Here is a 17981-nt window from a genome sequence, read left to right as displayed (position 1 = left end):
TCTAACGCCCATAACGCTTAAATCTGTATACCGCCGGTAGGTGGCGCATTTTAATCTCGCTTTGCTGCTTGCATATCTCCATATAGCTGAGTAACGGGTATCTTATAGTCGAGGTACTCGACTATAGCGTTCTTCCTTGTTTTTTAGTTAAGTTATAGAAATTTAGTCCGTTAAAATTGATTTAAGTATTTAAAACATTTAAGTATTAACATTTAAAAAAAAAATCGTATTGTATTTTTTACTCAAGAAGTAAAAACTATATAGTCGGATATATAATTCACTTTAGAAAGGGTATAGGTGCAGTGGCACGCGCCAGCAGAGTTACTTTAATCGCTTAGTTAATATAATAAAGTCAGGTAAGTGCTACATTAAGTTTAAGATGTTGTGCATTGATCTTAGTTTAAAGTACGTAAATTTTGAAGGTATTCAATGGGTTCCGTTAGCCGAAAGTGGATGACGAAATGTTTTGTGCCAATAAAAATCCTGCAAAGGGTGCAAACACAGCTCTAAAAGGTATATATGCAAATAAACAAATAAAACGCATTTTTTAAGCACATGACCATAAATTTTATCAGGAGCGTTGGCCAAGGATTCAGAGGACCCGGACAAAGGTTTAAGAACGGCGATGACTAACGTTAAAAATAAGCTTACGAAGCATAAAAACATAAACAATAATTGTACAATTTTTGAAAATATAAATAATACCATATAATTAAAATGAAAATGAAATTAAATATGTATGTATTTTAAATTTTATATTTTTATACCCGTTACTCGTAGAGTAAAAGGGTATACTAGATTCGTCGGAAAGTATGTAACAGGCAGAAGGAAGCGTTTCCGACCCCACAAAGTATATATATTCTTGATCAGGATCACTAGCCGAGTCGATCTAGCCATGTCCGTCTGTCCGTCTGTCCGTCTGTCTGTCTGTCCGTCTGTCCGTCTGTCCGGATGAACGCTGAGATCTCGGAAACTATGGGAGCTAGGCTATTGAGATTTGGCGTGCAGATTCCTGAGCTTCTTACGCAGCGCAAGTTTGTTTCAGTAGACTGCCACGCCCACTCTAACGCCCACAAACCGCCCAAAACTGTGGCTCCTACAGTTTGGATGCTAGAATAAAAATTTTAACTGAAATGTATTGTTCTCATCAATACCTATCGATTGACCCAAAAAAAAGTTTGCCACGCCCACATTAACGCCCACAAACCGCGAAAACCTGTGACGCCCACAATTTTCATGCTAGATAAAAAATTTTAACTGAAATGTATTGATCTCGTCAATACCTATCGATTGATCCAAAAAAAAATTTGCCACGCCCACTCTAACGCCCATAACGCTTAAATCTGTATACCGCCGGTAGGTGGCGCATTTTAATCTCGCTTTGCTGCTTGCATATCTCCATATAGCTGAGTAACGGGTATCTTATAGTCGAGGTACTCGACTATAGCGTTCTTCCTTGTTTTTTAGTTAAGTTATAGAAATTTAGTCCGTTAAAATTGATTTAAGTATTTAAAACATTTAAGTATTAACATTTAAAAAAAAAATCGTATTGTATTTTTTACTCAAGAAGTAAAAACTATATAGTCGGATATATAATTCACTTTAGAAAGGGTATAGGTGCAGTGGCACGCGCCAGCAGAGTTACTTTAATCGCTTAGTTAATATAATAAAGTCAGGTAAGTGCTACATTAAGTTTAAGATGTTGTGCATTGATCTTAGTTTAAAGTACGTAAATTTTGAAGGTATTCAATGGGTTCCGTTAGCCGAAAGTGGATGACGAAATGTTTTGTGCCAATAAAAATCCTGCAAAGGGTGCAAACACAGCTCTAAAAGGTATATATGCAAATAAACAAATAAAACGCATTTTTTAAGCACATGACCATAAATTTTATCAGGAGCGTTGGCCAAGGATTCAGAGGACCCGGACAAAGGTTTAAGAACGGCGATGACTAACGTTAAAAATAAGCTTACGAAGCATAAAAACATAAACAATAATTGTACAATTTTTGAAAATATAAATAATACCATATAATTAAAATGAAAATGAAAATGAAATTAAATATGTATGTATTTTAAATTTTATATTTTTATACCCGTTACTCGTAGAGTAAAAGGGTATACTAGATTCGTCGGAAAGTATGTAACAGGCAGAAGGAAGCGTTTCCGACCCCACAAAGTATATATATTCTTGATCAGGATCACTAGCCGAGTCGATCTAGCCATGTCCGTCTGTCCGTCTGTCCGTCTGTCCGTCTGTCTGTCTGTCCGTCTGTCCGTCTGTCCGGATGAACGCTGAGATCTCGGAAACTATGGGAGCTAGGCTATTGAGATTTGGCGTGCAGATTCCTGAGCTTCTTACGCAGCGCAAGTTTGTTTCAGTAGACTGCCACGCCCACTCTAACGCCCATAACGCTTAAATCTGTATACCGCCGGTAGGTGGCGCATTTTAATCTCTCTTTGCTGCTTGCATATCTCCATATAGCTGAGTAACGGGTATCTGATAGTCGAGGCACTCGACTATAGCGTTCTTCCTTGTTATAATTGAAAACTCAAGGAAGAACTCTGATTTTCACAAGTGATTCACTTGGGACGTGTCCCTTGCAAGTGATTTCACAAGTGAAAACTTAAGGAAAAATTCTGATTTTCCCAAGTGATTCACTTGGCACGAGTCACCGGCACGTGACAGGCCATACGAAAAATGAGTATAAGGAACAAGTGAAATCCCGTAGGACTTCAAAAAATTTTCATTTTAATTTTCACTTGTGAAAATGCGGACATCCCATACAATTTTCTATATGGAGCGTAACTTGTTCTTCACTTGTGCACGAGGACATGTCCCAGGTGATTCCCAAGGTGATTCACAAGTGAAACGTTTTTTTTTGGAACTGAAGGGTAGTTGCCGGCCGAACTTAGCGGCAAAAAAAAAAAGCACTGCCGGCGCTCAGAGAGAGCAAAGTGCGCGGCTAACTTATTCTATTGCATAATTAACAATTTATCCATTTGTCCCATTGACGGGCAAAAACCATTAAAGATCTGTAAATCTTTATTTATCGCTTTCAATGAATATGTATTAGTTTAATAAATACCTATAGATTTTCCCAAAAAACTTTCCCGTTTTCAGTCCAATGCCCTCAAACCAAGGTAGTTAAGACAAGCCTGGACACTAGAGCCAGAAAATGCATGTGTGTGGGTGTAAAAAATTGCAAACTAATATCCGGAGTAACATATCTGAGTAACGGGTATCTGATAGTCGAGGTACTCGACTATAGCGTTCTTCCTCGTTTTTATTATGGAAACTGCTAATTGTTCGTGCTCGCCTTTTATTGATTCTATTATTTGTAATGCATCAATAAAACTTGTTAAGCTTTCAGCTTTACCATCGAAATCTGGTATAAGCGTGGATGCTGTATTAATAAAATCAATATTGGATTGTGCCATTGTGATATTGTTTCTTATTTTATTTTCTATTATGCTTGAAATATCATCAGAATCTGTAGAATTATCCAGATCTGACATTAAAACAGCTGGAATAATAGATCATTTAAATCTAGCTATTCTATTTTAGGGTTTGTTTCTGTAACGTCTTCTGATTCTATTTGCTCAAAGTCAGTTTGTTTTGTTGATTCCGGTTCGTCACCAGTTTAAACTGTTAGAGAAGTGTTAAGTATAGTCGGTACTGATATGTCTAAATTGAACTTTTGTTTAATTGATATTAAATTAGATCGTAGCCTGATCAAAAATTCAGATACTTGGGACCAATGATCTTGATTTAATTTTTCCCTCTGGCTATGTATTAGTATTCGTGCTTCATTTTACTAGTATTTCCACATGTTTTTTAATAGTATTTTTTTGACTTATATGATTTATCAAAATCAACTTTTATGTTATTTATTTGCTTATATAATTCATTCCATTCCATTATATTATGGATATGAATTATTTCTTAAAGACCATCATTACATTTGCTCTGGGTGTTCGTCTACTACTGATCTAACTTGTACACCTGGAATGGTGGATAATACAATTCCCTTTTTGGTGCTTGTGCAATGTATTAGTGGAGAAGCATCTAAATTAAATGTTTCAATATATAAATTTTCTAAATCATTAATGCTTACTGAAGTTGCTGAAACTAATTTCACAGTTTTTTCTTTAAAATGAGGGTCCCTATCATATGTATCTCTAATTGCCTTTAATGTAGCCATTTTTAGTTAATATATTTTTATTTATTTATTTTTATTTTATTTCATTTTCTTAAATTTTAAAATTTGATTTGATGCGCACATTATAACAACAATTATTGTTAACAATGTATGTAATAACTCTAAGTCTCTACTTTATTAATAACGTTTGCCGTGGAATCCACTGTTTTTGTGTCTATTAAACCCATCTTTGGGGTTGGTATTCTTAATATGTATCTTAGTCTGTCAAATGTTTTAGAGTTTTGAATTGATTCGTAAGTTTTGTTAATGTTATTCATTAACAACTAGTTCGATTTGAATAATTTAGATTTGACTGTTTGGACCAATTATTATTATATTTTACATATAATCTCCTGCCTATTTTTGTGTATGGTATTCAGGCCATACTCTTATCGGGCAAATGTTATGTCGCTCAATTTTAAACTTTGCACTGCAGTGCAACTAAAAAAAATTTTGCAACGCAGTGCAGAGAAAACAAAAATTATGCGCCCTCGGCAGCGCTGTCGGTTCACTTTTCCTTGGTAAGGCTTGGTGCGCCCGACGGTGCCGGTGCTGGCTGCACAGGCTGTACGTCTATGGTGGGGCACCGGTGCTGGCTGCACAGGTTGTTACTTCTCTGGTGGGGCACCGGTGCTGGCTGCACAGGTGTACTCGCAATGGGGTGAACACAGTGGTCCCTCGCAGTCATTCGGGCATGTCTTCCTCAGCTTGGGAATCTCAATTTTTTCTGGTGGAGGCAGTGTTTTTATAGTTTTGGCAAGATTTTTAATTACAAAGTAGGTGGATGTGTGTGTGGTTGTGATTTGATTTTTACGTACTGTTAGCAAATTTTGTATGTGTTCAACCGAGTTGTTCTAACTTATTGCATTGCCGCTGTTCAGCAGCTTCAGTAGTTCAGCCTTTCTGGCTTTTAATCTTTTCAGTACGCCACTACGTTTGACACACATCACACTCTGTTCACTGCGTTTCTTGTTGTTGTTCTTGTTATTGCTGCCGTTGTTGCAGTCGGTGCTGTGGTTGCTGTTGTTGCTGTTGTTGCCGTTGTTGCCGTTGTTGCTGTGTGTGAGGTTATTCCAGGTCCATTTCCAGTTGGACCAAAGTCACGGTCGCCATGTAATGCAAAGACATCTTTTACTTATTTTAATATTCTTTATTTTAAATCAGAAGCAGAGTTACTTCGGTTAGGCACAAACAAGTATTAAGCCAAATTGCGAGGCAAATATATGTAACACTTTCAAAAAAAGCTGTTTTACTAAACAAAGAATGCAAACATTTATGTTAAGGTGTAGGCATAAAATAATCTTTTAGATAGTTAATGTTTAGCAAACACATGTACTTTAATATCTCTTGGCGCTGCCAGAAAGGCACGTGCAGAAAAATGAGAGCGAAAAGCGCTGCCGGCACTAAGAAAGAGCACAAAGCGTTCCCAAGTTTTTCTTTTCTTTTGAATAAATACCAATTTAAAAAATTTGCCCTGTTTATACCCGTTACTCGTAGAATAAAAGGGTATACTAGATTCGTCGGAAAGTATGTAACAGGCAGAAGGAAGCGTTTCCGACCCCATAAAGTATATATATTCTTGATCAGGATCACTAGCCGAGTCGATATAGCCATGTCCGTCTGTCCGCATGAACGATGGGATCTCAGAAACTATAAGAGCTAGACCGTCGGGAACTGGCATGCAGCTTCTTGGGCTTCCTGCGGAGTGAAAGCTTGTTTCAGCAGGCAGCCACGGTGAACTGATAACTTGCAGAGGCCGATCTGTGGAAGGCGTTAGGAGCAGCGATAGACAGAAGCGAGCGAAGCGAGTCAGGAAGGCTCAGCGAGCCCTGGAGCAAATGAGGGTTGACGGAATCTGGAGGGCAAGATTTTCATGAAGAGCAGCACGGAGTCTGGAGTAGCAGATCTTGGTGGAAGGCAACGACGTCAGCGGACAAGCAATGGCAAAAACTTTTCAAGTTATATAGCCCAGAAGAATATCCAATTGGCAGGCAAGCAGTCTCGAGAAGCAGTACATCGAAAGGGGGGATAATCAGAAAGCTGACCCAATCAAATTAAAAGCCGCTCACAAGAAATGAAAGAAGACTTTATGTGTAAAACCAAAGTGAAAAGTTATTCATATAATCGTTATATAAACATATAGTCTTATAGTTATACCCGTTGCTCGTAGAGTAAAAGGGTATACTAGATTCGTCGGAAAGTATGTAACAGGCAGAAGGAAGCGATTCCGACCCCATAAAGTATATATATTCTTGATCAGGATCACTAGCCGAGTCGATCTAGCCATGTCCGTCTGTCCGTCTGTCTGTCCGGATGAACGCTGAGATCTCGGAAACTATGAGAGCTAGGCTATTGAGATTTGGCTTACAGATTCCTGAGCTTCTTACGCAGCGCAAGTTTGTTTCAGTAGACTGCCACGCCCACTTTAACGCCCACAAACCGCCCAAAACTGTAACTCCTACAGTTTTAATGCTAGATAGAAAATTTAAACTGAAATGTATTGTTCTCATCAATACCTATCGATTGACCAAAAGTTTGCCACGCCCACTTAAACGCCCACAAACCGCGAAAACCTGTGACGCCCACAATTTGCATGCTAGATAAAAAATTTTAACTGAAATGTATTGGTGTCGTCAATACCTATCGATTGATCCAAAAATAAATTTTCCACGCCCACTCTAACGCCCATAACGCTTAAATCTGTCTACCGCCGGTAGGTGGCGCATTTTAATCTCGCTTTGCTGCTTGCATATCTCCATTTCCCTTTGAGTAACGGGTATCTGATAGTCGAGGTACTCGACTATAGCGTTCTTCCTTGTTTTAATTATATATTGTTATTGTTCAGCTGATATCAATACATTGTAAGAAAATTTCTTTTCAAAACGCAACTCGAAGAGATAACGTTGTTGCGGTGCGACGATATGCGCGCAAGGCTACCAGAACTAACTTTATCGACAGCCGGTAGAAAGCGCGATTTACAGGATAGACTCCTGGCTCACTTCGGTATTCAGGACGATAATAATAGCAACGACTCGGATGGCGTCGAATCTGCGGCTACCGCTCTCGATTGTCCAGTGCAGGCAGCCCCTATACGCCGATCTTTTTTTACAGTTAAAGATGCAGATGGCAGTGTTTCACGCACTTCGCGCGTGTTGCTGTGGCAGATGAATCCAAAAGCTTCAACTTAAAACAAGAGTTTGTACGTAAATGTTTTAAATGCGGGGATCTGCCCCATTTAAAGAAAGATTGCAAGAAGAAGGATAACAACAATTGTTATCGGTGCAGACAGCCAGGTCATCGTGCTGCATACTGCAAAATCGAGGTTGAGATGAAACAGGAGAGCAATGCTAATGCCGTTCACGTGGAGAACGCAGCTACTAAGCAAAAAAGCGAGTTTACGGCATCCGGCTTGGAACTAAAAATTATAAAATCTTCCTAAGCTCAATTCAAAGGACTCGTCGACACAGGTGCAGATCTATGCCTAATGCGCAGGAACAGTTTACAGCACTCGGCTTGGAAACGAAACTCTTACCGTAAAAGAAAAGTTTTTGACGAGAATAGGCGAGAGTTAAGTTCTAACTTTTGGGAGATTATACCTGTTGACTAAATGCACATGAAGGCGGAATAAATCAAATAGTAACGAAGATAAACTTATCAATTTCGGGTACAAGTTTCTGCAAGACTTTAGGGGCATGTGTGCAGAACAGGTAGCAGTTCCCGTTCACATTGATTTGTCCCATTTAAATCAATCATTGTCTGCTATCATAAGTTTGATTGAAAAGGATACACTCGAGCAACGCAAATGCTCCGATACAAATGCAAATTATTTTGAAGGATGAAATACCTGTCTATCAGCATCCTCGTCGTTTACCTGTCTGTGAAAACAGAGAATATCATCCAACCATCAGAATACGTATCGCCGGTAGATTTGGTGTCCCAGAAAAACGGAAAGAAGGGACGGTGCTGTGACTACCGAAAACTTAATGGATCTAACAAACGGCTTCTTCCACGATCATTTGTGACCCAATCTGGACAATTAGAACTCCTTTATGTTTTCACGAGATTCAAAGTGTTGCACAGCTAAAGGCAGTTCCTAGGATACATTATTCAAAGTGGAACCATCAACCCAGGTTTGGAAGAGAGCTCCAAAAGAGATTCTCATTCTCTCAAGTATGAATTTGGAGAGAAACAAAAATCTGCGTTTTAAAAGCTGAAGACTGCTCTTATTACCGAACCAGTCCTACATTTGTATAGCCCTAATTTACAAATGGAAATCCACCCAGGCACGTCCACGTACTCTTTGAGTAGTTCCTGGGATACATCATTCAAAGTGGAACCGTCACCCCAGGTCCAGAAAAGACTCAAACTGTAAAAGAGTTTCCCATACCACATGACAAAAAAACGTTTATAACGCACCCATTGCCAGGCCCTTGTCGGATTTACTGAGAGTCGATTCCAAGTATGAATTTGGAGAAAAACAACAATTTGCATTTGAAAAGCTGAAGACTGCTCTAATTACCGAACCATTCCTAAAGTTGTATAATCCTAACTTACAAACGGAAATCCACACAGAAGGACCCCGTAGACAGTACTTTCCATCCAGTCCAATACATGAGCCGACAGACATCACCATCTCAGTCACATACAGCATCTGCTTATAGCGACAGGTGTACCACGAGGAAATGGCCAAGTTGAAAGACTTCACAATATCGTCGTTCATATGCTAGCAAAGTTGAGCTATGAAAGTCAGCATTTTATATAATTTTTTGCCAGAGAGAACATCAAAAGAACACAAGATGAAAATATTAAAGCGTTTGATTTGAAACGGAAACAAATATACTTATTTAAGAACAAAAGAGTATTTATTTAACTATGTCTATAAAAATGTATTAAACAATTAATTTAATTAGTTTTTGTACGTTTTTTTTAATATTTACTATATTACTTTTGCATATATTTTAAGATATCCAGATTTTAGTTGCGATGGCTAAAGGTAATTTTTGGTATTTGGTATAAAGCAGTGAAAGGATAAAGTTCCCTTAAAAGTCATCGTTTTTTGGAATCTTTTTTTCCATTTTAAAGAAAATAAGATGCGGTAGCACTCGATTAATAAATTTTATTTATGTATGCGGAAGTTTAGTTTAGCTGAAGAAATGGGGATCTTTATGATGCGCCTTTCAACAGTACTTTGGTTTCAAGCCGAAATGTGTAGATAAGCAATGGTCTTCCAAGCCTGCATGCGGCACATGAGCATTTCGGATAACCTCTTTGGAAACAGAAGCCGTTTCACATTTGAAAGACCCAGAGTTGCATCCAACGGTAGTATCTCATCAATCCATGGTCCCAAAAACCGTCATAATGTTTTTCAAATGTGAAGATATCTCTATGAAATCTCTCTCGCTGTTCACCACTTTCATCACACAAGTTTAATGGGAACAAGACAAAACGCTATAGTCGATGGCCTTCACTAACACAACTAACCTATATCTTCTTCTTTAGCTCCGCTGGCCTACAGCGCCAACTAGCTTGTAGCGCCTCCAGCGGCTTGGTGATGCCTTAGTGAAAACAGCTTATTTGCTGCATGTGGTGGTTAATCTCGATTGAATAGCCATATTTTGATTGTTATTTACTTATAACTTTTTAATGACTGGACCGATTTTAATAGTTTTTGGCTTTTAAAAAAGTGTCACTGTGGACGGCAATCCAGGAGAGGGTGCGAAGGCGACTACTATATATACACGAAAAAAAGAAAATCTCCTGTGATAGTCTGATCGTAACTAGTCAATCGAAAGGTATCGCAAAAACTAAAAGTTTTTAATTCCAAGACTTTAAAAAGACAATTACTTTGGGAAAAAGAGCGGTGTAAGTGTTAAAGGTTAAAATCATAAAATTTGATCTTTTGGGGCCGTTGGGGATAAATGCGCAAGCTCATAAGTTTAGTTGTATTCTCATACGCGTCGAATGACACCTAACTTGTTAAGATCCGATGCTCCGTTCAAAGTTATACGTAGAACAATATTTTTGGGGAATTCTCAAAATAAAAGTTTGGTTTTGTTTGTCAGTTTGTCCCAAAACTTTATTTTAGGATTTTAAAAATTGTATATGATGTTAAACAGTTTAATATAAGAAACTTAAGTTCTAACACTTTTGGAAAAAATCTCTGGCTTGGCAGGAAAATAGCTTCAAATAGCTAAATTTCGTACACCAGTAACTTGTGAACTACTAAAGCTACAGGCTTGTGATATATTTCGTTAGAAAGGTATTTTGAAATACTGTGTATGTAGGGTACAATGCACGCACGCACGCATAAGGGCTAAAGTTTTGGCTGTAAGTTGTTCCTCGCTCGCATGAACAAAAACGTAAATAGCAACATAATTCCCGAATTTGCTGGACCGCCTCTCTGTACTGTACGTCTGCCATCTCGCTCGCACGATCTGCGCAGCGGCGACTGAACATCTGGCGAAAATCAGTATGAGCGACGAGACGACGGAAAATATCACGCCATAACGCCGTTATTTTCGGTCTCTGCGCTCCCTACTTAGATTCCTGGAAGCGAAGTCAGCCACGTAGGCCAACTTCTGTGCACAGCTAGAGCACTTGAGTTTCTCTGGCTAAGGCCAGCTGACGTGCGCCAAAACCAACAGTCAAGATATAATTCGAAACAAGTCCACGTGAAAACTGACCGACAAACGGTACCGAAGTGTGGCAAGGTGCAACCTGTACAGTAATAGCTAATGTGAATAGTGCAAAACCATACTCTGAGGTGAGTATCAGTCATAATTTTTCTCGAGGACCGGTCATATAATATCGGAAGTGTTTTGTTTCAGAACCCACCCCCCTTTTTCTATTCCCTGTATTTGAGTAGTTTTTGCATAAACGTACTTGTACGAAATTTCTAACGGTAGTTTTAAATACGTCCGTTAGGTAAAAAGCTTCGTATGTAAAGGGGAAGTACATCGAGTTAAGGTTGTAAACATCACACATATACATATACATCATGTTCTAATATACCCTCAAGGAATCAACGATAGCTTCATTGGGCCCAACGAACGCTTCGATGGATTTTCCTATAAAGTACCGATCGTGAGTAAACCCTTAATGAATAATGTATGAAAATGTTTGAGCCTTAATTATTGTCGATGCCAATGCAAAACAAGGATTTAAATAGTTAACTTGAATTACGTACCGCTTTGAACTTGCAATTTTGTATATAATTTATTAGGGATGTAAATCTTGGAGTACAGCCAATAAGTAAACTGCGGCAGCCTGTGCTTAGATTATCTAAAACGACCTTTGAAGGGTATATTAGAGCGTACCGCGCGTAAACTTATGCAATAAATGGAAACTATGAATTCTTTGTAAACGCCACGAAATGATCGTGTAAATTCTTTTTTTTTGAATGGATCGTCACCGGAGCTACATAATGTTGGAGGGGTATTAGAATATAATCTGATGTCAGGTAAGGGGTAATCTAATAGATGTCAAGGTTACCATGGAATGGTGGGTAAAGAATAGAGGGCAAACAAAGTCCAAGTTTCCCTAACTCTTGATCGATTGGAGATCTGTTCCTGTTGGCGTAACTAAGCAGTAGGTACAGCCGATTACAACAATTTAGTTACATCTTAATAGTTTAAGATAGTGCACTTATTTTCTTGTTTTATGTCGTAATATAGCGGAAGTAAAAGAACCCACGCCAGTCCAACGAGCATAGCGCAGAATATCGCTAGAAGTGCACGACCTCTACGACCAGCATACCGAGTGGCGACTTGAGAACCGGTAGGATTCGAGTTGAACGCTGCATGTACGCCTTTTTAACATGATTTGTCTTAATACCATCGTTTAAAAATTATGAAAAAATTAATTAGTTTGGAGGAAAAACATCTACAAAAAGCTTAATTTCGTTCGCACGTACCTTGTGAATTTTAAAAGCTACACGCTCTTTGAAACTATGAGAGATGGAATGTTGGGAATTGACATGCGGATTCTTGGGCTTCCTAATCAGCGTACGTTTTATTCAGTAGGGTGCCACGCCCACTTTAACGCAGACTATAATTCTAAATGCCGTTCAGCGCCAACATTTTTTACATTTTATAAAAATTTAATTTACTAAAATCGTCGTAAAGTTAGTAACAGGTGGAAGGAAGCATGTAGATTCTTTGGAATCCTGGACAGCGGAAGTTTGTTTAAGCAGGGTGCCACTTATGGCGCCAACTTGACTCAAGTTCGTATTACTACACTTTTTTCTGAGTATAGGGACGCAGTAAGCTACTTGGCTTCATAGTCTAGGTTGCGCCGTAGGCTCGGTGACGCTATAGGCTAAGTTGCGTGTAGGATAGGTGACGCTATGGACTTGGTTGCGGTATAGGCTAGATGTGTCCATCCCTCGCGCACTCCCTTTATCTGAGTAACTATAACGTTTTCTTATGTTTTTCCTAATTGTTTAGTCAATGTTGTCTTATATGATAGAACTGAAAAAGGGATAACCTTTATGTTACTTACCATAATACTAACGTGTTCCGTTGGGGGAAGTCGGACTCGTATTTCTTCATCGGTCTTGCATTCATCGATAAGAAAATTCTCAACTCCTATGCAGTACTGTAGTGGCTTAAACCTCGCTTGGCTTTGATTACAATGCAATATAAATTGTGTCTCATGAGCGTAACCCACTTTTGGGCTTATTGTACAAGTAGTATCCGCTGGACCCATGTTTTTTTCCAAGAACACCCAAGATGTCCCATAATAAATAAATTTAGGTTTAAAACGATTTACTGCCTCCACATCAAGGTGTACACCAAGCAAGCGCTTTCTGGTTTCCTTTACATCAAAAATAAGTCTTTTTGATGCTCCTTCCACAGCTAAGGACTCCACGCGCCACTGCCATTTTGTAATTTTTTTGTTTCGGCAACGCAAGCACTGTCCTTTAAGGTGAATCGGCAGCTGTATAGTGTATTTATTACCATTACAGTTGCTAACACATGCAATATTTACATTTATCAGGTGATGAGATGAAGAAAACACTATAGTTTGCTTAGTGGTTGCTGTTCGAAGAGGATCGAACGCGGACCGTATTAATAACATAACGCGTAAGGTCTGATTATTTGGTTGACTATATGCAGGTATAATCAACCGATTGCCTATGGAAATTAAAGCATTTAGATATGTATTTTTGTATTCAGAAATAACAACTTACATGTGCCCATATTTTGTTGACACATTTTTGTATTTTGTTTGAAGATTGAGGTACATGACCATTTATATCCCAAATGTTGCGAACTGGCTCTAGTCAACGATAGGTCTCTACTGGGACCGGCACTAATAGATATACTTTTTCCGCGAAATACTTTTCGGTAATTTCCACCTCGAATATAAGCGAACAAACGTTGAGAAGCCAGTGCCAAATAACACTAAAAATCTATATTTGTTATACTAACATAAATATTTTGTTAAAAAATTACCCTGGCAACGAGAGGTACACGTCGTCCTACTATTTTTGCATTAACTCGAACTAATACCATTCTATTAAGAGGTGACTGTTGTCTCAAATTAAGGCGATATCTTGTTATCTTCAGTTCAGGTCTTACTGTCGCCCCCAAAAAATCAAACAATTCTGTGAATAAGAAAAAATTATTGTTAATATTAAGTGGATCAAAAAACCTTACCTGACTCCGTGCTATCATGAAGAGTCCAATAATACTGTATGAAGTTGTCCATTGGACAGTGTTGAGTAAAAATCGCCCGTAGAACTACTGCCTTAGATGTTTCATAATGTAATGGACGATTTGAGTCGTGGCAACGAGGTATATAAAATTTTGGTTCACAAGATATATGTATAAAAGTCTTAACAAAAGTATAAGTCCTTGCTTTAACTTCGTTTCCATATAATCCGTCACTAGTTATTAAAGCAACAACACTAAAGAAACCATTGGAAAAAAAATTAACTCCAGATATATGAAAGTAACACTTTTTATAGGGCAATTCCATATCTACACTAACTCCAAAAAAAGACAGTGTTTTCCCCAAATTAGAGGTTTTGTACCAAAGCAAAGCTTCCTGTCGCTCGCTTGTGTTTGTCTGAAAATAATCAACCAAAATCATACCGTTTAAAGTGACCTTAGTTGTAAACCATTCATGATGTAATGTCTGCAACGTAATAATAACTCGGCCATTCCCAAATCCATGAGAACGGTTAGTAAACACGTAAAGGTTCGTTGCAAGAACATAAACATGTAAAAAGTTAATTAGTTTTACTGTTTTCCACATTATAAAGCCAAAATTTATTTACACCTTTATTTGATTTATTTGAAATATCCTACTTTGTTTGAAAGTCCTTAGCTAATATGAACACTAGGCTGGCTGTCTACACAGAGAAAAAAAAAACCAAGTAAATTGTGCTTTATTTGAAATCATTTGTTCTTAAAAACCGCGTAAGTGCAAATGTTATTATTTTTAGCTGATTGTTCTTAATTAATAACGAAATTAATACCGAAATGGAGGAACTAAAAAAGGGAAATCAGTTGATATAGTTCCATATTCAAATTGATTTTGGTCTTGATCTTAGGTATGGTATAAAAATAAGTTATTTTGTTCTGTTTTTCAAAACATTTTGGTATCAATATTATAACATTTTGGATCAATTTTATATACATTTTGGATTAAATTAGGAATATACAATGTCTCGTGTGCAGTCGCTTTGTTGAACGTTCTATATAATAAACGATAATAACATTTATAAAATTCAAGAAAGTCTATAACCGCCTAAGAGACAACCAGCTCTATCCGCAAACAACACAATATAGTGCTAATAAACAAAGTGACTCTGTAAATCAGAAAATAAATTCTTGCTGAACAACAAGTGCGGTTGTGCGTGCACCTTCAGTGAGAGATAATCTGTGCGGGAGCAGCTTCGGAGTGCAAGAGAGAAAAGGTTGCCCCATCAGCCGATAGGGCACTTATTTACTATTGTCGATAAGGAAGTTTGACTTAAAGATTAAGTCTGAAAGATACAATACAAACACAACCGACCAATAAACCTAACTTTAAATCAAATCAAATGGATGCTCGTGTCGTTCATTTAAATGCACAGTCGCTTAAAGAAGATTGATGAGCTTAGATTGTTTTTCACCCAGTCGAATGTCGATGTGATATGTGTGTCTGAGGCGTGGTTTGTAAATGATCAATGTGATTCGTCTATTGTTTATGAAGGCTTTAATGTTTTTCATGCAGGAGGTGTTGCTATATATGTGAATGTGAAGCTGAAATGTAAAGTGGTACTTAAACAGCCAAGTGACAGTACTATTGAGTACGTTCTAATAGAAATTCCCAAGAAATCCCATGGAAGAACCCTTCTAGGTTGCATATATAGACCGAATCGGACAATTGAGGACGGGTCATTACTAAATGTTGTTTCAGACATTTCGTTGGAGTACACCGACATCATATGGGCAGGCGATTTCAACAGCATTCTCGTGTCAGAAAGCCATCTCGTGGATAACTTTAAATCTCTAGATCTGTATTCCGTAAATGAAACGATCCCCAAGCACTATAGATACATTACATTATGAACAGTTTTCTGTACCAGCCTTGTTCAGACATGACTATATATTTTTAACTTCCGACTTGACCTTTGGCAGCAAAATCAATTCTTTTACGTATAGAGATTACAAATTTTTCTGTTGTGACTGGTTATATATTTACCACCTTCGTCATGTAGATTGTCAATTAGAGGAACAATATCCACGTTGAATTAATAAACAAAAAGTTTTTGGAAATAGATGTTCCTGAAGCAACGTGCAATCCGTACCTGAATACTCAACACCTCTGTGATACTAGCTTTAGCTTTAAACCAGTGGTCGGCACACACATACCATCACCATGAGTGTAACAAACACGAAGTTTGCGCGCGGCGTGCTGAAGCGAGACGTTTCTCTGCTTTGCACTGAGATCCTTTGCCGCAGCAACAAAAAAGCGCGCCGAAGTTGACAAAAAAAACAAGGAAGAACGCTATAGTCGAGTACCTCGACTATCAGATACCCGTTACTCAGCTATATGGAGATATGCAGGCAGCAAAGCGAGATTAAAATGCGCCACCTACCGGCGGTATACAGATTTAAGAGTTATGGGCGTTAGAGTGGGCGTGGCAAATTTTTTTTTGGATCAATCGATAGGTATCGACGAGACCAATACATTTCAGTTAAAATTTTTTATCTAGCATGAAAATTGTGGGCGTCACAGGTTTTCGCGGTTTGTGGGCGTTAAAGTGGGCGTGGCAAACTTTTTTTTGGGTCAATCGATAGGTATTGATGAGAACAATACATTTCAATTAAAATTTTTATTCTAGCATCAAAACTGTAGGAGCCACAGTTTTGGGCGGTTTGTGGGCGTTAGAGTGGGCGTGGCACTGTGCCGAAACAAACTTGCGCTGCGTAAGAAGCTCAGGAATCTGCACGCCAAATCTCAATAGCCTAGCTCCCATAGTTTCCGAGATCTCAGGGTTCATCCGGACGGACAGACAGACGGACAGACGGACAGACGGACAGACGGACAGACGGACATGGCTAGATCGACTCGGCTAGTGATCCTGATCAAGAATATATATACTTTGTGGGGTCGGAAACGCTTCCTTCTGCCTGTTACATACTTTCCGACGAATCTAGTATACCCTTTTACTCTATGAGTAACGGGTATAATGACCCGAAGACTCATGCCGAAGACATACGAACATGTACGTTATACGTGAGCGAGATGAGGATGGGCAGAACACTTCCCTATGCTCACTAGATTTAAACCAACCAAAGTGATGTCCTAGCTAAAAGTCTGCATGTCAAGTCCGATGCTGCAGGTCTCGATAATATGAGTCCAAAATTTTTTTGCCTTTTGCTCCCCTTAATGTTGACCCATGTTACATATACTTTTAATACGGCTATTACCACATCTTAATTTCGACTATATGGAAAAACTCCAAAATTCTCCCATAAAATAACTATAGGCCTATTTCAATATTACCTTTTCTATTGAAAATCTTTGAAAACCTCACAGATACTAAGCTTATAATTCTCTACTCAGTGAAAAACAATTTTGATTCCGTAAGAATAGGTGTTGTATTACTGCAATCACTAAAATTGTTGAGGATATACGGAAAAAAACTGGACAGGAACTGCGTAACGTTTTTAACGCTCCTTGACCACAGTAAGGCTTTTGATTCTGTGAATCATAATATGTTATAATAATAATAATAATAATAATAATAATAACAAGAATAATAATAATAATATTAATAATAATAATAATAATAATAATAATAATAATAATAATAATAATAATAATAATAATAATAATAATAATAATAATAATAATAATAATAATAATAATAATAATAATAATAATAATAATAATAATAATAATAATAATAATAATAATAATAATAATAATAATAATAATAATAATAATAATAATAATAATAATAATAACAAGGAAGAACGCTATAGTCGAGTACCTCGACTATCAGATACCCGTTACTCAGCTAAATAGAGATATGCAAGTAGCAAAGCGAGATTAAAATGCGCCACCTACCGGCGGTAGACAGATTTAAGCGTTATGGGCGTTAGAGTGGGCGTGGCAAAATTATTTTTGGATCAATCGATAGGTATTGACGACACCAATACATTTCAGTTAAAATTTTTTATCTAGCATGCAAATTGTGGGCGTCACAGGTTTTCGCGGTTTGTGGGCGTTTAAGTGGGCGTGGCAAACTTTTTTTTAGGTCAATCGATAGGTATTGATGAG

At 37.8% G+C, this 17981-nt stretch overlaps 1 protein-coding gene across 2 annotated transcripts in view; it reads right to left on the bottom strand.

Annotated features, from left to right (window-relative positions):
- PRY (polycystine-related-Y) overlaps positions 1 to 16461 on the bottom strand; it is a 105855-nt gene extending 89394 nt beyond the window's left edge. The window contains exons 1-5 of one of the 2 annotated variants that reach the window (XM_070998130.1): positions 14297 to 14436; positions 13859 to 14109; positions 13655 to 13806; positions 13390 to 13603; positions 12699 to 13333 (exon numbers count right to left, since the gene is read on the bottom strand). In XM_070998130.1, the coding sequence (XP_070854231.1) occupies positions 12699 to 13333; positions 13390 to 13603; positions 13655 to 13806; positions 13859 to 13910 (1053 nt within the window). In that variant the 5' untranslated portion in view covers positions 13911 to 14109; positions 14297 to 14436. Of the gene's footprint in view, positions 1 to 12698; positions 13334 to 13389; positions 13604 to 13654; positions 13807 to 13858 lie in introns of both variants that reach the window. The other variant, XM_070998129.1, reaches the window with a different exon arrangement.
- Positions 16462 to 17981: the final 1520 nt, after the last annotated feature.

Source organism: Drosophila suzukii, assembly GCF_043229965.1.
Source record: "Drosophila suzukii chromosome Y unlocalized genomic scaffold, CBGP_Dsuzu_IsoJpt1.0 scf_Y1, whole genome shotgun sequence".
NCBI lineage: Eukaryota > Metazoa > Arthropoda > Insecta > Diptera > Drosophilidae > Drosophila > Drosophila suzukii.
The sequence above is the reverse complement of the archived record's forward strand: the minus strand, read 5'-3'. Positions and strand labels throughout refer to the sequence as shown.